The 24,171-nt window shown below is 37.3% G+C and overlaps 1 protein-coding gene across 23 annotated transcripts in view; it reads left to right on the top strand.

The window, feature by feature from the left end:
• The window catches only part of AFDN (afadin, adherens junction formation factor), a 129,562-nt gene that overhangs the window by 21,057 nt on the left and 84,334 nt on the right, over positions 1-24,171 (top strand). For 22 of the 23 annotated variants that reach the window (XR_014317318.1, XM_082758308.1, XM_082758305.1 and 19 more), the window contains exons 2-6: positions 13,968-14,163; positions 15,810-15,925; positions 17,475-17,638; positions 18,943-19,103; positions 20,112-20,269. Coding sequence is in view for 22 of the 23 variants with exons in the window: in XM_082758308.1 (XP_082614434.1) it covers positions 13,968-14,163; positions 15,810-15,925; positions 17,475-17,638; positions 18,943-19,103; positions 20,112-20,269 (795 nt within the window). In the remaining variant the exon portion in view is untranslated. The remainder of the gene's footprint in view (positions 1-13,967; positions 14,164-15,809; positions 15,926-17,474; positions 17,639-18,942; positions 19,104-20,111; positions 20,270-24,171) is intronic. The other variant, XM_082758299.1, reaches the window with a different exon arrangement.

The following is a 24,171-nucleotide window of genomic DNA, read 5'->3' as shown; positions in this document are numbered from 1 at the left end:
TCTAATAATTTTGATTGCTTTCCTCTTCTGGCCTGTTTTGTGATCTCTGCAGGAAGTCAGAGACTCTCAGAGGACCATAAAACTCAGTGTTTGTGTGTGGACAACAGCTGATGTTATATTTTGCAGAAAGTATCTTGGCATCACTGAGTAACACCTCCATTATTTGTGGCATTCCTGTATCAACTGAATCCCTGTCAGTATTGTATTTATACGTCCAGGACATGAAAAATATTTCTGAAGCTACTATTAGCAGGTGGTGATTGTAGCTCTAATGTACTCTGTGCTCAGTGGTTCCAAAGGGTTTTGGGGAAAAGTTATTTCCAGTAGAAAATAACACCACCTTGGTATTTGATAACTTTAGATGAACTGTGAGATAAGAGGAAGCTGTATTTATGTTATGCAGCATTGATGTTAGATGCTACGTCCTTCAGTATTATAAACAAAAATGCTTCTATTCTCTTAAGCGATTTACTAATTGAAATATAGCCAGATTATACTTTAATAGTCTTTCTGAGGCCCATTATATTGAGTTTCAAATACCATATCACTTTCAAAATGTTCTGTTTATGGAGGCTTAGGCTGGTGAAATAGATGTTTAGATAGGCGTGATGAAGTATCTCAATTCCCGTGCGTAACCGGGTTATTACCTCTGTATACTGCTCGAGCTGGCCTCTGACACACATCCCAGTTGGCTGGCGTGCTGGGTCCGCAGAGGTGTTCCTTGCTTCTGTGAAATATTGTTCTTGGCTCTATTTTGAATACCAGTAGCTACAGAGGGGAAAAGTATGAGCAAATGAGTCCATGTTCAGTTCTTCAGGTAGTGAAATGGCTTCCTGGCTGCCAGAGCTCCTCCTGTAACCCCTCTGTCATGCTGGGTGAGGCTCTTCTGAAAGCTGAGGGGACAAGGGTTGGTTGTCTTTGAGCTAGTTCAGAGCAAAAAGCCCATCAGAGTTCACAGAAATGCTTGGGTTGATAGGGGAGACAGGGCAGGTAGGGAGAGAGAAAACCCCTGCAAGTGTCCCCGCTGTTTGCCCTTGCTTGGTGTTGTGCTCTCCCTTGCTGCCTTATGCCAACAGCACATGCAGAGTAATTTTTATCTCCAGTAATCGGCACTTGAGGACTTTCAGGAAATTCATTTCCAGATCTACGAGTACATTACATTCTGTATTCTGCTCTAACAGTAAAAATGTAGAGGATACATAAAAGAAGAAACAGCTGAGGTACAGAGATTTTCTTGGTAAATGAATCTGTTTACTGGGCAAGACCTTTCTGCTGGTAAACTTACTTCTAGTCTGGCAAAATAGATGTTATTGGAGGTGGAAATGAATGTGGAACCTCCTAGGAGAAAAGCAAACCAGTAAATAGTTGGAAGATTAAATGGCTTTGGATGAGAGGAGGGGCACCAGCTCAAATCACTCACAGCAGTAAAGTAAAGCGCATTATTACATTGATAGCTACCACTATATCATCTTTTTCGGACCTCAAAGTAGATAGAATAGCGAATGAGTTTCACAGTGAAATTGGAGCGAAAAGAAATATTTTGGTTGAATAAGTATGTAAGTATGAAATCTGTGTAAATGTTTAGGGCTACTTTGAACTAGCTTTTGTGTTAGAGGAATTTATTTATAGCATGAAAAGTCAAAGGGAAGCTTCACAAAAGAGTGAGTGCGGAATTGCTATCAGTCTGAAGATAACGGAGATGGCATTACTGCAGAGAAAGCCCCTTTTTAACTTGTCAGCAAGTTGCATTGTTTTTGAATGCAGCTAACTGAAGCTGAATGTCACTCAGCCAGCACAGTGCCTGGTAAAAATGCTGCCAAAGATTATACAACAGGATTAAGTAGGATTTGCAGGGAGAAGGCCATCAACAGATAAACTTCACCAAGCTATTACAACTATTGTAAAGATTTTTCCATACTATCTGTGTCCTTGGGTAGTCTTGTCAGACTCCATTAGATAACTAATGGCATTAATAAGCTGCTTCTTAGCTTTTAAGAGATGACCTGATTCCTTTAATTGAAACAAAACAAAACAAACCCCAAGCCATTCAGACTGATGACTCCTGTAGGGTATTGTGAGTGACAGAATTAAAAAGAAAACCCAACCTTTTTGGACACCCTCTCTTCTGTTTGGAAGCTGCAATATGGACCCAATTTTTCTTTTAAATGTTCAGAAAGGTTATAGTTAATGCTTTAATTGTGAGTAAAACTGGGCATTGTTTTCATTTGGCTACTTGTTTTGTATCTGTAGTGAATGAATATCTATTTTTTGGATGTATGGCATAAGTAAATGGAAGGCTGTCTTAGTATTTGTGAGTTTTTGTGCTCCAGCTGAAGCTGTGTGTAAGCACTGTGGTTGTACATCTCTGAGTGAGATCAGCTAACTGTGTCAGAGCCATCGTCATTCAGCTGTGCAGGCCTTGGATTTTTTGGTGGGTTGTTGGTTTTGTTGTTCCGTTTGTTTGTTTGTTTTTGGCAGAGATTACATTATAGATGTTGATGATTTTATAAACTAAAGTTGTTTCTCTTTTCTGAGAGAGACAAGTGGGGAAGGTAAGTACTTCAAGTAGAAAGGAAAAACAGCAGTAGTTCAAAAAGAGGTTCTTTCTTCGTTTCTATCGAGAGCATTTGCTAGAGCAAAGGTTGCATTCTAGGCTACATTTTGAAAGGGTATTATTCCCTTATACCTGCTTGACTGACTTAATATACGTGGAAAATAACTTTTTGAAATCCAGTCAAGTGCTGGATTTGAACCAACGTTATCTGGAATGCATGAACTTAATGATTGTGGACCAAATTCCAAGACGGTGCAACAATGGTTGTACAACTGGAACGAATTTAAATGTTGCACATTAGTGTCTCTTGAGGTAGTTGAACTGGTAATAAGGTTAATGAAGCTGGCAACTGTTCAGTGCAGTTCCTGTGCTATCACATTGCTTTTTGGCAAGATCTTGACCTGCTATAAAACCTTTAGCAATGTCAATTTGGCAGTGAGCTCTTAACAGTGCTGTAAACAAGAGAATACAGATTGAGAGTTTTTTTCTGTTTAGGACCCTTTTCTCCCCCCAAATTTATGTACGCAGTACTCCTTTGTAGGTCAGTATATTTTGTTTTGTCAGGTAGCGTCCTCTTATGTTTTCTTTGGCTGTATAATTCCTCATAGCTGCACTGAGGTCCCTCAGAAAAGAAGTAAATATTTTCTCCTTTTAAACTGTTTTTAAAATGGGCCTGCCCAGTCTTGGTGGATAGATAGAGAAATGTGGGGACTGGGTCTAGTCAAGAGGTTTTGTATTAAGGTAAGGATCTAAGTGCCTTTTTGTGTTATATGGTATGCTTTGTTTTTAAATGTGTTTGCCTTCTGTTTTGTTTTTTTTTTATTATTATTATTATTTTTTTAAGTTGATTCCCTGCTGCAGTTTTGTCTGTTCTGGGAGAATCAGGTACTTGTTTCCCATTAGGTTTGTTAGCATTCCTACTTCAAACTCCTGACTAATTAGCCTGGTTGCCAGAGCACTTGCATGCAGAGTATCAGATAGCAGTCACGTTTTTCTAGTTCAGTCAGTGTAGCTGGATGTCTTAACCCTCTGTAGCACAGGTTCCAGCTTATCCAACAAGAGTAAGAAATGAATTAAATGCAACTGAGTTTATCAGTGCAGGGTAGAAGTTGGGGAAGTTGGTCTTTTCTGTCTCTGTCAGCAGAAGGATAAATACAATACGCCCCCTGGTTGTATTATGCAAATTGAGCCTATTTTGGGTGCTCTCTCGATGCCCTGTTGCATCACACTGAAGCTGGATACTAAAATAGTAAAAATACAGTGCTGATTGCAAGAAATTAATCCGAATGTCTGTGGGTTAAAAGGATTGTTTATACACATTTTTTTATAATGCAGTGAGGTTTGTTTTGTTTTGTTGTTTTTTTTTTTCCCCACAGACTATATGGAGCGCAAGTAAATGAATACTACATCAGGTGGTTGAAGTGGGGCTGCAGGCCTGTTGGTGGGTACCAGCTGGTCAAATGGGGTTCTTCATTGATCCATTAGTTGTGAAATTGTACCTTCAGCCTACCTCAGGAATTGGAAGTTACTGCTGTGAGTGGCCAGAGATGAGACATGACATTTAGTTTCCACAATGGAGAGAGCAGCTATAGTGTGTGTACTAAAGGTTGGACTAGATGATCTTAGAGGGCTTTTCCAACCTAAATGGTTGTAGGATTCTAGATTCTTGGACACTGGAGAATCTATATAGGAAGGGAATGTGAATAACTTGACTTGTGCTACCTCTAATAAAACTACACAATCAACTTTGGGAAGGACAGCCTCAAGAAGCTAAATTTCATAGGTTTGATTGCTGGTAAGAATGCTTGTTTTAATAATGAAGCTTTCTGTGTTAGCTAACAGAAATGCTGATTTACCTGCATCTATTGCTGCTTGTGATGTTTTCACCTCAACATCTCAAAACTTCACCTCAAAATTCTGTTTTCAATTTTTAGCATTTTCACTGATTAACTTAAAAACTAGTTTCACTGATGTTTTTAATGAATTTAAAGACGATTCATAATGATAAGTTTCTCTACCAAAATGTATTTATGCAGGAAACAATTTAAAAACAATTTAATAATATATAAATTATGAAATACACCTTGCAATATGCCTGCTTTGGAAATGCCGTTAAGACTAGAGTATTCTAAACTTTAGTTTGTGACTTTCTGGAAGTTATTTTCTTCAATTTCATGTGTTTGTGGAATGAGCCTTCAAAATATTTGAGAGATGTGGTGTTTCAGTATCAGGTCAAGTTTCTACTTAGCTCATCAGCATTGTCAGTCTCAGACACAGCATTAGATCAGCATTGTCAGTCTCAGACACCGTATCAGTGTCAGCATGCTCAGGAGATCTTTTTTTTGGTGCTGATGCCACTGTAGATGAGCTAGACCTACTTTTCCCTTGGAAAACCTCCATTCAGATCTTTGCTTATTACGTGCAAGTTCAAAACGTTCCTTTGAAAACCTGTTTGCCTCTAGCTTTAGAAACTGCGCTTTGAACATCGGATTGTCAGTGTACACAGGAACACCTTATTGCCGTGCTGTTAGCCTCTCAACTACCTTCAGAAATGTACAAACACTGCGTGAGAAACCAGAAGTACAATTAGGGGTTGCCTGGCTGCTGTCAAGTCAACCGGACGTCCTGATGATGGTGATGCCATGTGGTTGAGCAGGTGTGGAATGGAGAGCGGTCGGGTTGGGCTGGATAGATTGGCTGCTACCACCCGGCTCCCTCCTTTGGTCTGAGCTGCAGCATGCCAAGCCAGCCCAGCATGAAACAAAACCAAAAAAAAGAAGTCCCTGCTGGCTTGCAGTGCAGCTGACAGTGCTGTGAAGCCTCTGTGCAGGGTCAGGTGTGTGCTGATGCTATTGCGGGAGTGGGAATGAAGTGTCTAGCTTGGCCGAGGCTGCTGTTTCACGGTTCCTTCAGGTTCATACAGTGTGCCAGCAGAAGGATGGTTTCACCCAACTGATCGCAATAACAGCTTTCCTGACAAGGAGCAGAGGAAGAAGAAAAAAATCCTTTCTGGATGCCTAATGCTGACTCATGTTGTTGCTCAGCTGCAGGATGTGCTGGGGTCAGTGTCTCGGCATGGGGAAGGACGCTGTGCAGCAGCAAGGTGGTCTTGCTTTACAGTGGCTGGCTGTGTGCACACACTTCAGTGTTAACATGAGCTGAGGGCGGTCTGTGTCGTGGCCTGCCTAGTGCCTGAAGATGCTTAAGTACCATGGCTGCAGCTCTGCAGGTCATTGGCAAGTGAGACTTGTAGTGCTTGAACTTTCATTCTCACCCTTACCATTTTCCTTTTTGTGATTTGGTTTGAGGTGGAGGTACTGAGGAGTTCCTCTTCCTCTAGATCAAACCATTCAAAAGGAACAGTCTTTAACACAATAATTAATAAGAATCCTGATTTAATTAATCTATTTTAAGACCTATCTGAGAGATGCTGTAGTGGATAGTCTGTGCTTCTAATTTTTCTTCTCTTAAATGTTTTGGAATAGCTTGTAAGCACTCTGTTCTTAGCTCTGCAATGGTGACAAGATGCAGGCAGATAGGAGAAAGGTAAGCAATGTATCGTTGAGGCCTCTCAATATTGATTTTTCTGCTCTTGCTATTAAATATGTCATGACTAATTCAGCGTAGGCTTGGTTCTGGTTTTGACTTTTTACCTATTTTCAAATATCAATGAACTCTGCCTGGATCAATGTTTATTTGTTGGAGATTGTTTCAGAGTACTTTGGTAGACCAAACATGTACATCAATTACTTTCACTTTGTCATGTCACCTTCTTTAATCAATTTTCCAAATAATAAGTTTTGTGATTTTTTTTTCTTTTTCTCCCAAAGTCTCTGTTTATGATTGCTGCCCAATCCTCAGTATTAATGGTGTTGGGAAGGTCAAAGAATGACTGTTGCACCAGCATCAATACAGTTTATTAATTTGGGGGGGGGGGGGGAAGTATGATTAATCTGGTGTTGTGACCTAATCTATTTTATTTGTTGCATTTTGCGTTTAAGCAGTCTAGCTTAATGAGTGATTGAAGTTTAAATAATTACAGAACTGTTGTCACTGCTCTCTTTTGAAAATATTTTTAGTGTTTTCCAGTAAGCTATGTCAGATTTCATTTTGCAGAAAGAGCAATCTGCATTTTCTTCTGGTTAATTGTGAGAAGACAAATGATGCTGTACACCGCAGCATAACAAGAAGTATCCTGCAGGTGGCAGACAGTTGCTGTGTGTTGCAAGTGCTGTGTGTTGCAAGTGCTGTTAAGATTTTCCTGATCATTTACCATAGACTGGGAAATTAGAGTTAGAGGGTTAAGCCTATAGTGCTTTTGGGGAGAACCTTTGGCACTTTTTTGTTTTATTTTTCATGGTAGCTGCTTCTGGAGCTGTAAGTCGTGCTTGAAGACGCTTTGTGATACTTTCACAACAATGTCCTTTGTAGAAGGTTGTGAAAACCCAAGTGTTTTCAGAATAAAGCATGGTTAATTGCTGCATGCTGAGTCTGGCCTTGGCAAAATACAATTTTGAACTGAACTGGATTTTGTTGTTGGTTTGAAGTAGGTATGAAATATTCTGGTAACTTTGTGTGGATGGGTCAGTTACGGAGTTTAATTTTTTTGCACTGTGCGGTGTATCTTGCCTGGAAAATATTCAAGATTACAATAATGTTTTTTGGTTAATCCCAATAATTATTATATTAATCATTCTTATTATGTGGGTAGTTTACTGGTGGAAAGTAGGGAGGACGCTTACAAGATATACATTAGACTATTTGCATCAGCAATGATTTAAGGTTTACATGGCCATTCAAGCTGCATTTAAGAACGTAAATCCTTTTTTAGAGTATGCGTTAGTTATATTTGTAGAAATGTCTTTTAACCTTAGTTTAACGTTTTACTTATGTAGTATTTGTCATAGACTGTAGTTTTGGTTTTTTGTTGTTCTTGTTGTTGTAGTTGTTTTTGGTTTTGTTTTTTTTTTTTGCATCAACTTGATTTCTCTACGTGCATATTATAAAAAATATTTGTGGTTCTCATGCTTTTTGATCTTGAGTTTTCATTTCATTTTGTAGTGAGGCTGGTTCCTGGGGTTCAGGAAAACAAAAGGTGATTCCTCTTGGTTATCCACCTCATGCTGTGGGCTATTGATAATTCTCTCTGATAGACAACTCTGTTGTTGGTCCTGCTTCTGTGAGCATCGCAGTGTGCGTAAATACAGCTGTGGCAGAATGAGTCAGTCTGTAGTGGAATATCTCTGTTGATCCAGGTGTCAAAGGTTTGAAAGAGGAAATAAAACTGATGTTTTTTGTAGCACCTGTTTTTTCATCTGTGGTGTTCTTCCTCTCTTCTCTTAGAACCATTTATGGTGTTTTACCACTAATCTTGAAATGAAACCACACATCTTGAAGGTGTTTGATAAGCTGTAGTTTAGCAAAAACATTGCTTTCTCCACTAGATGAAAAACAGTTCATAACATTTAAGGTGTTTTTTTTTGTTTGTTTGTTTTTTTGTTTTTTTTTTTTTGTGTTAAGATTATGTGGAATTCTTTTTAATAGTTGATTGTAGAGCCTGCGTATGAGAATATCATCTATCATTTAGTTTCGAGTAGGTGTAACTGCTTGGAACGCATGCTATAGCTTCATCTACTTTCAGTGCTTACTACGTTATTGATGTATTTTTTTTTTAATATTGTAGGAATTCTTTTTGCTTTTAAATGTTTGTTGGAATTGCATAGATTTGTTGCTTCTCCAAAAGCCCTAAGTGTGCAAAGGAAGCGATTCCTTTTTTTCTCCGTAGACTTACTCTGTGTTAGTTACTAAGGCGTTACGTGAATGTTTCAGGATATCCTGTAGTGATAACGTTGTTATGTTGAACTGTTATATCAATATTGTGACCTGAATTCATTTAAAATCAGCTTGTGTTTGCTTTAGTTCTGATTGTTGCACTGTGGATTGGTTTTATTTTGATTTATATTCTGTTAGCAAAACTCCTGAGCGACAAGTACGTGTATCTGAATAATAATTGCAGCTTAGTTAGGAGTTACTCTTCTGTAGATTTTTGCCTGTGGAATTTGAATGGGGCAGGAAGAAAGATGTGATGTTCTTAATGCCAGTTTTTGGTATTTTCTAGACTCAGTCATGCAGAATGCACTTTACAAGGCAAACAGTGGTATTACTGCAGCTAAAAAACCAACCTCAAAGTTACCCTGTTGGAGGGGTTACAGGGGTTATGAGGACTTCTGAAGGGAAGCTTGCGTATGCTCTACTGCTCAAGAGATCAAACAGTTTTCCAAATGGATAGCATGTAATATATTTACACTTCAATACTGAAGTGTGTATTGATTTTGTGATTGGTACTGGTGGGACAGTAGTTTAAAAGCCCACTGGTATTGCTTGCTTAGCTTGTGAGAGCGGTGATCCTGACCCATGTTCATTGTTGCGTCCTACATATTGGAATAACACTTTGTTAGTACCTTCCATGACACTTGAAAGGAGGGGTTTCCTTTCTCATGCATGAGCACTGCTATGGATTACTGCGTCTGACTATTATTGCTTTGTTTGCAGAAGCCTCTCTTTCATGCTTCGGGAAGTCCAGGTTTCCCTGCTGCAAGTCCCATTTTATCACATGGGAGGCTTTTTCCAAACCTCACTTACAGTGCATTATTTTCATCTCTTTCCACTTGTTTTTCTTTCAGTCTTTCTTGACTGTACTCTCGGTAAAAAGACTGGGACAGTTGGAAGAGAATAGAGCTGATTTTGTATAGAGATTTCCAAATAACTGAGAATGTTAACAGTTAGAGAAAATCACGGTATTAAATACTTCAGTGAGTTATTTACCTGGTCTCAGAAATCACAGACCAAACCTTGAGATACTCTTCTCCGCTCCTCTGGTTTATTTGTGCATCTGTATGTAACTGAATGAATGATTGTCTTGATTATTCCTAATTACTGCTAAAAGCAGAAATACCTACTTGATAGGAAGTAAGTGGGAGCTGGATCTAAACAGGGGGGGAAAAATAGAAAAAAAACTTTGAAGCTTCATGGAAAACTTTAAACAATGGTGTTTGATTTGAAAACTTACATGCCACACTTTCAGTTTTAGATGTTACTTAAGTGATTGTGTGACTGTTATGTATTCAAGTTTGTTTCCTGCTTTTGTAGTGCTGTTTTTCAGCTGGTGATGGTCTGAGGTCAATGAGGATGTCAGAGGAGGGCCGTAACACTGGCAGTGCAGATGTTCTCAAGGAATGTTTTGGCAAAGCTTTTCACAAAACTTTGGAGAATTTTGAAGACTTTATATTGTGAAATTGTTGTTTCAAGTGTGCCACTCTGGTGCTTTTGTATATTTATTTTCTTCTGCTGAAGACAGGCTTCTGGAACACCTAGCCTGTTGGTTTTGAACCAGTTCTTGCAAAATGTCAATAACAGACAGTAAGTTGTAACTAAGTAGTTGAAGCAAGGATGTGATGGCAGGCGTTCTGATCAGCCCCCATCACACTGATCCATCAATCCCTTTATGCAGCAAATAGCAAGAAATACTGTAGCTGCATAGCATCTTTTTGTGTGTGTGTGTGTGTGTGCCTGATAAAGACACAATACTAACTCACTTCCATCTCTTTGTTTAAAAAGAAAAAAAAAAAAGTCAGCTAACTGGTATTTTTTAATTATGCAAGTGTGGAACTTCTTTTGTATATATACTGTGCACGTTTGTATATATTTTTATATATATATATATATATATATATATATGTATAGTATATACTTTTGGAAATCACTCCATGTTCTGATAGTGATAAAAGCCACAATTAGGCTCATTATTTAAGGAAAATGTTCTTTATGATTTGAAAAGCTTAAGAGGAGCTGACTTTTTCCAAGTGATTTAAAATGTACATTTTGCATTCTGGATTATGAGAATTTAAATGTGGAAATTGATTATATTTGTGCTGCCAAGGACTGTTCTGTATCCTCATGTTCCTATCTGTGTAAGGAACCATAGACTTGCACAAGAGATGCATAAAATATTTAAAATAGGAGTAGATGAGAAACCAAAACTGCTTATGATGCTTGTGAATTCCTGAGAGAAACTTAAGAGAATGTTCATACAGCTACGTAATTAGTCTCTTTTGAAATCCAGAAAACACTTTGACTACTTTTTTTAGCAATTAATAAATGGCAGTTCTTTATCTTTAGAGAAAGATTTGTAAACATTTTGGGGAGATCTATTCACTTACAAGTATATATTAGGTAACACTTGGATATTTGGTATATCAATTCATGATGATTTTTTTTCTTTAGGCTTTTTCTTGACACAAGTCCATGTTATAGATAGCAGTGAACCTAGCTAGCAGTTTTGCCAAAGAAATTCAGAAGTGAGCAGATTTGGAGGTGAAATGTACCTCTCAAACTCTTTAATGCAGATTTAGAGTGGAGAGTGGAGACTGAAGTCTGATGCCTACCTTGTTTTCTTGTGGGTGGTGCCATCAGTCTTTGTACGGGTTTGTTATTGATACACTAAGCACTTGGCCAGGATGCTAAATGTACCTTAAACTGGACATAAATACATACAGGATGTATACATGTAATAATGAAGTCTCTTGGTTGTTTGTTTTTTTTTTGTACTCACCCACCTTCCTTTTTTGAAATGTGAAACCAATTGCTTCAGTGTTACTGAACACTTGTATTTAAACACTGTAATACTCCATTAATGCCGAAAGGCAGGTTGGGATTTACTTCAAATGGAACATAAAACGAGTGAGAGCTTTATATTGGGAAGATGTATCTGTACTGTGGAGCGTTGTGATGCAGTTGTGCAGCCTATCTTTCTTTTAACAGAAAACTTGGGAAATTGGGTTGAGAGGCAGGGTTTGTGGGGATACAGATCAAGAAGCTGACAGGATGGGGGGAAATGGGCAGCCAGTGGTCAGCGCATTGAATTATTTTCACACCCAGATTGTCAAAGCAAGGAAACAAAACTCAAGTGAGAGTTACTCAGAGGAACACATTACTGCTTTTCTGAAAGGAGAACAAAACTCCCTTTATGCTTGCATTGTATCTTGAGTACTCACAATACAGTTTTGTTGTCACATCTCTGTTTTGTTAGTGCCTGGAAGTAGAAGCAAGTTTTAGCAGCAAAACTTCAAAACATAGTAATAAAGAAACCCATTGTAGATCGGAGAGCTGTTTTCTAGATCTTCTCTGAATGGATCTATGTTTCGTTCCTTTGCTCTTGAATCTCTGCCAGTCACTGCTGCGCTGTAGTAGAGAATTAATAAAATCTGTGGGATTGAACACCTGGCTAATGGACAGTGGAAGTTCTCAGTAATCTTCTCTCTTCTAAAAAAGAATAAAGAAAAATCAACTGTCTCTTTATCTGTGTGTAGGTACTCGCACAATAGTTCACTCCTGGAAAAAGAGGCCTGCAGTGTGCTTGTTTTATCACTTAATTCTTGCTTCAGCAGTACCTTGGGGAAAACCTTGTGTAAAGGGAAATAAATGTCATAAATGGGATACAGTTATGTTTCATGATACTTGTGCAGAAAACTCATGAGTGTTCTCCTTTTTTAATGACCAAGCTAGTGCAGCAAAACCTTAAGTTGGTGATAAGAAATGGTCATGGCTGTTTTGTGAAGCATCACCGTTAAGGAGTGCTTACAGAAGAGGAGACCATTGAAATTGGTGCAAACAGGTGCGAAAGAGGTGGCTCAAACCATTACTGTCAGGCGGAGCTGCAAAATTTTCCATCCCAACAGAAAATCCAGCATAGCTGCTTTGGAAAAGCTTTTTAGTGCTAAAGGAGGCAATGGGTAGCTAAGTACTTGCCACCTGCAGAGAACTAAAGATGGTATGCAGGAGGTGCAGACTGAATTCGGGCCAGCTGTCAGAAGAAGCGTGAAAGGAACCTGGCATGGCAGAACATCAGGCAAAGATAGCTGTTAGAAAGCTGAACTAGTATCCCAATGAGAAAAATTGTAAGGATAGAAAATGTAGCAACTAAAATACAAAAGCATAAGAAAAAAAAAAAAAGAATTTGCTGAATAACTTATGAAGAGTCTTTAATAATAACTTTCCTTCAGCAGATTAATAGTAGCGAATTTACCATAAGCCATAGGGCAATGGGATGACCACTTCATAGAAGAAACCTTCAGAAGGTGATAGAGAAAAAATTTGCTTCTGTGTTCACTGTTGAAAATATTGGAAAAGTTTCAATGTCGAGAACCTTCGTATGGTGACTCATCAGAGCAGCTCTTTCAAATCAGTGCTCGTTAAGAATTCAGAGAACAAATGGACAATATAAAAGCAAGTTGCCAGAACCAGGCGATATTCATCGAATAACTATACAAAGTGAGGGATGAAGTAACTTTAACTGCTATGCACTGATTCTTCCAGATAGCCACCCCTAGGCCCTTGGATATAAATGCAGCGTGAAGCTGTAATTAAAAGGATAGTTACCAAGGATGTTGTCTATGCTAATTAGAATCTATAGTAACTTACAGATCTTTTGGACGAGTGATAGTTTTAATAAATTGTGGAAGGGTCACAGAATCACAGAATTGTTGGGGTTGGAAGGGGCTTCAAGAGATTATTGGGTCCAACCCCCCTGCCAAAGCAGGTTCCCTAGAGGAGGTTGCCCACGTAGGTGTCCAGATGGAACTTGAATATCTCCAGAGAAGGAGCCTCTGGGTCAGCTGAGCTTTATGAAAAGATGGTGTTTCTCAAGCCTCGTAGATTGTGGAAGTAATTAGCGAGGATATCAGACAATTTTGGAACAATTCATGGAGAGAGTGTCAGTGGTACAGACTCAAACGCACTGGGAGGAGCAGTGTCTATGGTTGTGGAATTTGTCTTCTATGTGTATCTAGGTGAGTGAGAGTTTCATCCTGCAGTGTAGGTTATAACACTTTTTTTTTTTTTTTTTTCTTGGGTCCTCTGATAGAGTAGTGTCAGTAAATGCCTCCCCTTTTTCCTTTTTCAAAGATAGTATTGTGTTTTTTTTTTTTTTTATGCGATCAGTTGCAGTACTGGAAAAGACTGTGCTTATGCAAAACCTGGCATTGCACCCAGCACCAGAGGATATATCTACTAGAAAGAAAGTCTCTGTTAAGTGAAGACAGAAGTAGTAATTATCAAACTGTAGAATAAACTTGGCAGCATTGGAGTGTGTAGGGAGCTTTACTATCCCTTGTGAAAATATAAAAACACAATTCAGATGATTCAGGATATTTGATTTCTTCTTAGTGAAAATCCTTGTTTTTTTATTCAAGTTTATAGTGTCCTGGTCAGTAAACTGTAGTGTCCTCAAACATTGGAGAACCACTGCAGTATTTGAATGTCTTGTGACCTCATAAAATATTTCTAACTAACAAATTGAACTATGAAACTTAGAACTGCTAGCCATCAATCAGATCTTTATTTTTATTTTTTCCAGGATTTGGAGTTTCATGGAGTAATGCGATTTTACTTTCAAGACAAAGCAGCTGGAAACTTCGCAACAAAATGTATCCGTGTCTCTAGTACGGCCACCACTCAAGATGTGATAGAAACTCTTGCAGAGAAGTTTCGACCAGACATGCGAATGTTGTCATCCCCGAAGTACTCACTTTATGAGGTGCATGTCAGTGGAGGTTAGTGTTTTTTCACTGAGTATTTCCTGCAGCCACATCATTTTCCTATACACCCCTTGCCAAAGTCTCTTAAATTTTACTCCCAGCTTCTGAGGCACCAGATTTGTGTTTTTTTTCGTTATTGTTGATGTTAAATACATTGCTACTAATTGTAATGTGAGGGGAGTGGTATTTCAAAATGTCAGGCCAGCAGTTAATGTAAATTTTGATTATAATCTGTTAAGTGGTGTGCTTGATAATCCTATTACTTGTTGACATTTGTGAGAGGGTTGCTATTTTTAGGGCTAGTCGGTAACTGGAGGTGTTGTAGTTGGTAAGTGGAGGTGTTAAATTGGAACACTGAGTGTGTCCTTAATTCTGTGATGTGTGGGCCTTCCATAGGTAACCTTATGACGGATATGCTCTTACTGCTAAATCAGAGAAAGTTCAACACAGTTCAACATTAGTTCATCAGAGGAAGTTCAACATTATCTGAAGCTGCTGTGTTTCTTGAGCAGAACCTTTATGGTTACCTAGACTTCTGTATTGTCTTCTGATGTTGTTAGCATTTGATATCATCCCAGTCCTGTCCCCTTAAACCCTCATCCCACCCAGCTGGAAGAAGGTGGGATGGGACATAACAGAAATATGAGAAATTAACCTTCTTTTTCTCTTTCTTTCTTTTGTGTAATCTTCCAAAAAAAAAAAAAAAAAGTGGCTTGACTACCTTAAATTCTATTTTTGAATGACTGAAACTAGTAATTTGAGATACAGAATGGAAAATTATTGGGGTGTATGTCACTTCTCATGGTCTATGAGTGATGGCGTGAGTTACAAGGGATTAGAAAAAAGTACATGTGTCATCAGTAACTAAAGCAATGAATATTATATGGGTTTTCTGCTGTAAGTTGTTTGTTTGATTGTCTTAAATCCCTTTGCACCATACCTGTACTCAAAGTGAAATCGTTTCCTTTGCAGGGCAAGTTCCTGATTAAAACACAGCTCATAAGAGAGGCACTTCATTCCATATGAGTGTTTCACATTACATAAAATATAACTGCGAAGACATCATTGTCTTGCTATGTGTATATATTGTCTCCTACTTCCAGACGGAGATCAAATGGCAAAATTTGTTTAATTTTTTAACCACTCTCTCAATTTTTTTTCATGTACTTAAAATAGATACAACACACTGAATGCAGTTTGTCTAGTATATTTTCGTAATGATTTTTTTTATTTTATAGTCCAATTTGTTTTTTTGCAGTCTTTCAAGAATAGTAGTTCTTGGGTCAAAGTCAGACTGGTTAAAATTAAAATGAGAAAGATTAATATTTTGGGAGTGTCGTTAAGTTATGAAGTTTCAAGTATTTTGGCTGCAGAAATATCTTCCCCTAATTTATAATCTTATATTCTCAGGCTTCAGTTCTGATAGTGCACAAGGCTCCTTTCTGTGGACCTTTATCTTATGTAGATAAAGGGAATTCACTTAGGCTGGTGGCGGCAAAGGAGACATACATTCTGTCTCCAGACCCCCCTAGGCTTTCTGTCTCTGTACCTACAGAAAAACATCAACTGATGGTTTACAGCTCAGCAAAACTATAACTTTTTTTTAAAATGTCTTTGCTCTTGAGATGCCAAGTAACTTACCACTTTTCACTTTTTTGAAGAAGAAAGAAGATTAGATGTAGATGAGAAGCCTCTTGTTGTACAATTAAACTGGAACAAAGATGATCGAGAAGGAAGATTTGTTCTCAAGAACGAAAATGATACGCTTCCTCCTAAGGTGAGGCTTCAAGGAGTATGGTAGAGGTAACAGCAGTCTGGCAATTTGCGGGATGCGCTCATATAGTAAAACTTGATTTCTACTTTTCCAATTCCTGAAAACAATGATGATGATATTGTATATGTAGAGCAAGTCTATTCAAACCCTTAAAATGGATCTTCCCAACTTTGCATTTTTCTGATCATTCAGAGGACTTGTGATGCTTTGATTTATGTAGCTGTATGGTACTGCAACACATAGTGCCCAGAAAACTTAGCTTGCTTTGCTCTAATAAGATGAAGTTAAAGTACCCTACAATAGTATGAGATGCCAAACACCTAAGAGGTAATCTCACCTCTTGCAGAGCACTTAGAGGGGGATGCCAGAGAGAACTGAATAACTAAGAAATGCTACCTGCCTTGGTAATATTCAGTTTCTTAATGAAACTGGTGAGAGACTTCCCTTTGGGGTATTTTTTTTTTTGCCTTGCAACATACAAAAAGAAGGTTTTGTATGACCGATGTTCCTTCGTTTTTTGGTATTAATCAGGAAGCATTTCATTCGTAACATGAAGTTAGATCAGATTTTGGTTTCTGAAGTCATATAACTTTATATATAATTTCTAACTTGAATGTTTATAGTTACGGAAAATACGCCGTTTAGTGTGGGGATATATATCTTCAGATGAGTTTTTCATCCCGGGCTGAGCACTGAATTTCATTTACTCTTGGAATTATAGCTTTTTAATTTTAAAGGTACTATGGGTATAAATACACGAGCTATTTTTATGCTTACACTATGCTTTTAACTACAGGATACATCTGTCAGACATGGGGAAAGAAAATTAACGATGTCTTGCACTATATTTACTGGTCTTGCTTTACTTTTTCATTGAATTAAGTAATCCACAGTCCTCCTTCTGTGTTCTTTGCTTTCTGACAGGAGGAAAAAAAAAAACACTTCTGCATCTTTTTTCCTTCATCTTTATTATTTTCTCCACAGAAGGCAAATGAGCATAAGATTACAGGTATCTTGTGTATACAAGGAGCAGAATTTGGAGAAGAGAACACTGGAAGGACAACTCAGAAAAACAGAAAAATACATCATAGGGGAAATGTACTCTCTAATGTTTTTCCTTCTGCAGTTTATTCTTATCTGATGTTCCAACACAGTTGTCTTGAAAACAGATTAAATGTAGTGTTGTTTCGTGAAGTAGTTTTTACTGGGAGGCGGAAATTGGTTTTGCAGCCTTCAGTTAATCTTTAAGGCTGAGTAGATAGTAGGCATTATTCAAGTAAAATTCTGGTTTTCATTTGCTTGAGTACATTTCATGAGTACAGGGTACTTAAGCAGTTCATACCTTCTTTGGAATATGAGATTATTTTGGTCTTTTGTCTTACTCCTGAGAGTTTCAGTCCCATCCCTGTGTAATGGAGTGTTGTTGCCAGGACTACTGTTTTCATGGTAGTGATGCTATGTCTTAATCGGACTTGCATGGAAAGTTAAAAGCAATACTGAATCATCATTAAACTAAAAATGACGGAAATTGTTCTAAACTGGTTCATTTCAGAAGGCTCAGAGTAATGGCCCTGAAAAACAAGAAAAAGAGGGAGTAATTCAGAATTTCAAACGAACTCTCTCAAAAAAAGAAAAAAAAGAAAAGAAGAGGCGTGAAAAAGAGGCATTGCGACAAGCATCAGATAAAGATGATCGGTTTCTTCATGGGGATGATATGTAAGTGTTCTAAACTTTGGTCAGTTCATACAACTTACATCTTACTTTAAAGGATTCCTTCGAAATAAGCCCTTTTTTCCTTTAGAAGTAGTTAACATAAGTAGGATACCATAATAAACCAAAACGTGATATTAAATTCTGTGGTTTGTATGTACATTTTGCTGCAAAGCTTATTTTCAAACCATGAAACTTTTTTTCACCTCTTTATCCGTGTACAAAAATCAGCAAATGCTTGATGACATGAACTTCACTAACCCTCACTATGTTTTTTCTTGAGCACTTACTCTAGTGTGGATCTATTCACTTCTCTGTTTTGTCAATTGACAGAAAAAGTAGTCTGTGTAGGTGGCTGCAGTTGACTTACCACCTGATTATGAGTTTGTTTCTCTGGGAGGCATGTTTTGATAGCCAGTCTCCTAGGTTCTCTAAATCTTACTCCCAAATATGCTGTTCCTAATTCACTGGGGCAAAGCATACATTAATTTTGCAACACAGAGTCAGGCATGAATAAATATTTGTAGAACTAGATAGCTGCAAAAGGGTCTGTATTAATTTCAACTTTGTACTGGAGGCATCATGTATAGTAGACCAGAAAAAAAGTAATTAATGGTATTTTTTTAACATAGAAAATGAACAATGAAAATTTACTAGCTGTTAACAGATTCTCAGGAGTGAAAGAAATCAGTTGACTGATTGACATGTGACAGAGGATTTAGCTACACAGCCTGTTTTTGTTTTTTCAATTTTTTGAGATCGATTTTCATTTGTGTAGTACTGCTATGCATGAATATGCTTGCACTGTTCTTCAGTTGTCAGCATGGGCTTTCCAGTGTTCTGTACAATTACTTAGCTTGATCTTAATTTAAAAAAAAAATTAAAAAAAAAGTTGGATCTTAAGTGTATGAACTAAAAGAAAAGCATGACCACATGCTAATTCTGCTTCCATGTGAATTGCAGTATTTGTAACTCACAAAAAGTTAGTGTAATGTAAGGTTCTGTAATGCCTTATCTGTTTGTTTTTTTTTTGTTTTGTTTTGTTTTTTTCCAAAGAGGTGGAAGGCCTCTATTTCTTGAAAGGTAGCAATCATGAATACTGAAATTGATTGCTGATTATTTCAGGTGTATATGAACAGTGCTAGACCTTGCAAAAGTGCATTTCATATAGAAACCTTCTACCAATAACTTATCTATCTCCTACATGTATGGTTTCTACTTGTCTTTTGTACTTTATGAAGTGATGAGGATCTATGTATTTTAAGCTATTAATGGCATTTTTTTCCTCATTGTTTAAATTAACATGGCAGCGAGAATTCTCGCCTTGCAGCTGAGGTTTACAAAGATATGCCTGAAACCAGCTTCACTCGCACAATATCTAATCCTGAGGTGGTTATGAAACGGCGGCGACAGCAAAAACTAGAGAAGAGAATGCAGGAATTTCGCAGTTCTGATGGCAGACCAGATTCAGGTACATAGATTTGTTTTGGTTAAGCTGATGTTGATTTGTTTACTGAGAGAGTATTTCTAAGGCCAGCAGCTCCTGTAAATTTTGACTTTAATTAATCTTGAAGGACAAAAAAATATTGGAGAAAGCAAAAGTTATATATGTTGTAATTGAATGAAAGATTTGTGGAGGTAAGATTCCGTGGGAGTGTATTGTGTGATTAGTGAGAGTTATGGGCAAATTGATGGGAGAGAATACGCTTATCGATCTTGCTGACAGTGCTAAGCTGGGGAAGAAGGAAGGACAGAATTAGATTTATGAAAGTGACAAATGGGAGAAGTCTTCTGAAATGAATGTGATTCATTTTACTGAGAACAAACTGAGTGATCAGCACGTAAAAATGCAATCAGTAGCACAAATACAAGGTGGCACAGAATAATTGTTCAGCTCTGCCCATACGGTTCTAGTAGGTATGGTGGATTGCAGTGATCAAGTATTTCATGTTGGTGAGGTAGGTGTAAAGATCACTGTGCTTGTGTAAACGTAGGCATCAAGTGTAACACAAATGGAACAGCTTCAGTACTGGTAAAACATCAAATAACATGTTTTACCAATGAAAGAGTAGTGAAGAATGAGTATAAGCATAGAAAACATTGCCCAGGAGGAAAGTCTTAAATGGGCTTTTTAAAGAGAGGAGAGAATCCTAAGGGTCAGCATGAGCTGGCTGTTGAGATGTGAAGAATCAGTTCTTCATCCAGTTGTTTTCACAGTTTCATTTTAACTTCACATAATACTAAGAATGGTAAAGAGGGTGAAGCATTGGGGGAAAAAGCTTGCTTATGGAATAAAGCATCAGCAATGGCAGAGACACATTTTGAAGATTTTTATGTAACTTATCTTGTATTGGTGAATTGACTAAATGATTTCTAAAGGCATTCTTTCTTTCATTCTGTTTAAAAAATATATATAGTAAATGGCTTTTTATGTATGTATATTCTGTGGTAGCAATGTTTATTAAATTTTGTTTCCAAGGTGGGACACTGAGAATTTATGCAGACAGTCTGAAACCAAATATACCATACAAGACAATCCTGCTGTCCACTACAGATACTGCAGACTTTGCAGTTATTGAAGCACTGGAGAAATATGGCCTGGAGAAGGAAAACCCCAAGGATTATTGTATTGCTCGTGTAAGTAAAATTAAAGTTTTATAAGAACATAAATCTTCCCGTCTTAAATTATTTCTTGCTATGTAGATAAACACTGATAATGAACGGAACATATTTCTGGTTTTGTAGCTTTATGCCACAAGTGTGTTTATGCTTCACAGACATATATAAACTAATGGTTAATCCTGCGGATTCTGAAATTTGTGCTGTTTGTGCACAAGCTATTCCCCTGAACTAAATGAGTCTGCTCAGAGGCAAAAGTGCTCAATCCGTACTCCATTATAAAAGGTGCCACATGCCTTTCAGTGTTAGTTTACCCTCACTACAAATCAGGAAAGATTAAACATTTAACTGAAACTGGCACTTACTTTCAGAATGTCGTTATTTTAGGAGTTCTAAGTTCATTTTATAGAACCACTATTTCTGAGAGGTAAAGCTCTATCAAATAGGCCTATGGACAGTACAGATCAAAAATTATAAACTTTTGTCCATATCATCTTCTGAAGGAGAACAGTGAAACTTGAAAATGTTTGATCCTTGTTTGATTCCAGTCTTTGATTACATTTCTGTCTGTTAATTGTCTAATAAACTTGGATTTATGGCTCCTCAAAAGGAAGAAAGAAAGGGGAAAATGTTTGTAAGGCGTTATATTGCTGTCTCTTCCCCACCTTTTCTCCAGTACTGAAAGTGCTACTAGAGAGCAGTAAGAAAACTTGCTATTGCCCACACCTTCCATCTGTTCTAAAGGATGTGGATATTTGTCTTTTGTCTTCAAGTTGCTTTCATATTTGTTTTTTGATGGTCTGAGAAATCTGTGTCTGGTTCTGTTGTGCTTACAGCCTATAGTGGTAGAATTAGTGTGGAATTGACATGCTGTTCTAATGTCTAATTAGTAATAAGGAAACTGTAAGGTGGTGCTTTTGTAGTTTCATAGAAGTGAACTAATTCTAGTTTTTGTTGTGTTAAGAGTTCTTGTTATTAGTTCTAGGCACATCTTTAATGAAGTTCTGGACATTTTATGCTTGTCTTCATTAACCTGTAATTGTGGTTCCAACTGTTAAAGTTAACTTCAGTAAAATTTTAAATAGTTCTTTATTCTAAGAGGGAATCACTTCTAAAGTAATAGTTACTGCAGTTTTTTAATGACACAGTACATTTTAAAAGTTATTTTCAGATCTAGCTATGAAGTATTTTCTATGTATAGTCTTAGTCATGCTAATTATTTTTCACAGTGTGTTCTATAAATGCAATTTACAATTTGCAGTCATCAATGTTATTAAATAAGCTGCTCATTTGACCTGCTAGTTTTTCTGCTGTTTTGAGAGTTGTGGTTAGCAGCAGAAACACTGTGACCATCTTCAGAATTTGGAAGATAGTTTTCTGTTGGTCAGTTTTATTTGAGTTAGAGGGTTTTATGTTGTAATGCAGACTATTTATATTTTAGAAAATTTACAGAACTATTGCACACTTGTATACGAGGAAAACATTTTTGCTGGTTACTATCGTGATGGTGTTCCTCCTCTTACACCTCCCCTTGTTGTCCAGTCACGTGTGGGGATGTTTAATGTAGAAAATAGACCAATAGTATTAATCTTGAAAGATTAACAAAGTTTTTGCTTTGAAGTAAATTGCTTTAACTTTTTAGGAAAGCACTGGTGGAAAATAGTTTGCCTTTTCTGAGCAACACATCTTGGTACAGTAAATTTCTATAATGAAATAAGTTCTGTGCTCACATTTTAAATACTTGAGGGGTATTCGTTAGCTAATTGCAAATCTTTCTTAAACACCTCTCAAGTGCAGAAGACCCGACTTTTGCTCATCAAAAGCCATTGTCAAAAATCTATTCAACCTTTCTCAGTGACTCTGTTCCTGCAATATTTGGGTTTAAAATACAATAATCCTTCCTCTTTTACTGAAGATTAGATTTTAAAGTTAGTTTACCTTAAAATACTTGTTTTTGCCAGATATGTTATGAAGCTGCTTTCATTGTTTGAAATATTTAAAATACCCGAGGTTTAGCCTGACATGTCTTTCAATGTTGTTTCCTTGTTTGGAAACCAACAACTATGTTGGTAAATAGGTTTCAGGGCAGCTTCACATAACTTCAGTGAAGAACCATAGCTGTTCTTTACCTCTCTCAGCGTTTCCCCCATACATGCTCCTTATTTTTCTGACAGTTTACAGTGTGGAAGACAGATCTGTCTTGTCTATGTTGCTGTTTTTTACTTCTTGTTGAGTTCAAAGCAGTGTACAGTATAACCATAATTTCCTATTGGTTTAGATTTGTAAATGTTTTGTTCTCTTTGGGTGGCAGGTGAAGTTCTTCAAAGAAGTCTTAAGCAGCTGACATTTACTTAACTTTTAAAGTAGATCTTAAATTATATGACAAGACCTTTATACAGCTGCATGAGTACCTGTAATAAAGTTCACTCAATTCTGAAGTTTCAATTGAAATGTGAACATGTTCTTTTTTTCATTTTTTTTCTCTCTCAATGCTTAACATTGCCATTTACATTAAGAGTTGTCAGTTTCCTGTTAGTTACTTTCTTTCATACCCCACTTTGCAGTGTATCATGCTGCATCTTTATGCCCAGTTCAGAAGTGCTTTTCCATGTAATCAAGTAAATACAGGTTTGTTCCAATATACATTGTGTTTGTTTCAGTTCACTTGGCTTGAGTCCCCTGCATAGTACAAGGTTCACTGCACATCTCTCAAGATGTCAAATTAATTAGACAGTCTTCCAAGCTACCTGTGTGTGTTCGCTTCATTAGGGCATAAGACTTGAGGCATGCAGCAAACCAGTAAAAGTTTTAAAGTGGAATGGTTTTTATCCGTCTCCAGTTTCTACTGCATTGCAGAAATCAGGAAAATGTGCGTGCCCCATTTGTTTTAAACTGCATCTTCTGTTTTTCAGTATGAAAGCAAATCCCTAGCCGTAAGCCAAGAAATGATCATAATATAAACCTATTCCATGTCTTTCCCTTATTCTGAAACATGGGGAATTTGGCCTTGTGAGAGAGAGAGGCAACATTCACCGAAAACTTAAATATGTTTTCTAAAATTGCTTCATCATGACTGCAAGCCTCTGGCCTGCATAAGCTGAGTTGTCGTGTTTTGTGCCTTTGCTTTGCTTGAGGTTAGGTCACATGCTTTTTTTTTTTTTCCCCCCCTTTTCTTTTTTAAGCAGTGTATGTCTGGGCTCATCAGCTCATGCTTCTTGTGAAACAGAAGTAATAGTAAGTGACTGGAAGAACAGAGGGATTAGTGCCTTTGTGGCTCTTCTGTAACTTCACCAGTTGACCGTGGCTGCTAGTTAAGCCAGTAGAGGTAGAATACCAGTAGAAGTATTCATCCATGTTCCAAGGCAGAAGCAAAAGCAGGGTCACGTTGTAGCCCTTGTACTTTTCTTAGTCATCTGTCCTCTAATTTCAGTACTGCTGCGTTTTCTTTGGTTTGCTCTCTAATCTGGCGTTGGTCAGCCTTTCAGAAAGCATGCTTCTAGTGTGTAGCTCTTGGTTTTTAACTATTTAAATTCAGTCTTGAGGGCTTTGCAATTTTAAAGTAATTACTTATTGTACGAGGCTTGAAACACAATGTTACTTTAATAGCAAATAAAAATTCTCCTGTAAGTATAATGGATTTTAAAATCTGAAATGTGAAGTAGGAAAGAGTGGTTTGGCAAGATAAGATTTGAGTTCAGATGTGTTTCTGTTTCCCTTTGGTTTTATGAATTTTAATATTTTCCTGAATTTTGTAATATGTTGTCTATTTGAAAATCTAATTAAAGATAATGTAATTAGGCCTATGTTTAGCCAGGTTTTGCATAGAGAAGTTTTAGGGAAAGGCCAATGACTCAATTAAATACTTTTGATCTTAAATGTACTTGTTTCCTGCTTGGAAGAAGATGAAAGGAAATTTGAGG

This window comes from Aythya marila (genome assembly GCF_965140915.1).
Source record: "Aythya marila genome assembly, chromosome: 3".
NCBI lineage: Eukaryota > Metazoa > Chordata > Aves > Anseriformes > Anatidae > Aythya > Aythya marila.
The sequence above is the reverse complement of the archived record's forward strand: the minus strand, read 5'-3'. Positions and strand labels throughout refer to the sequence as shown.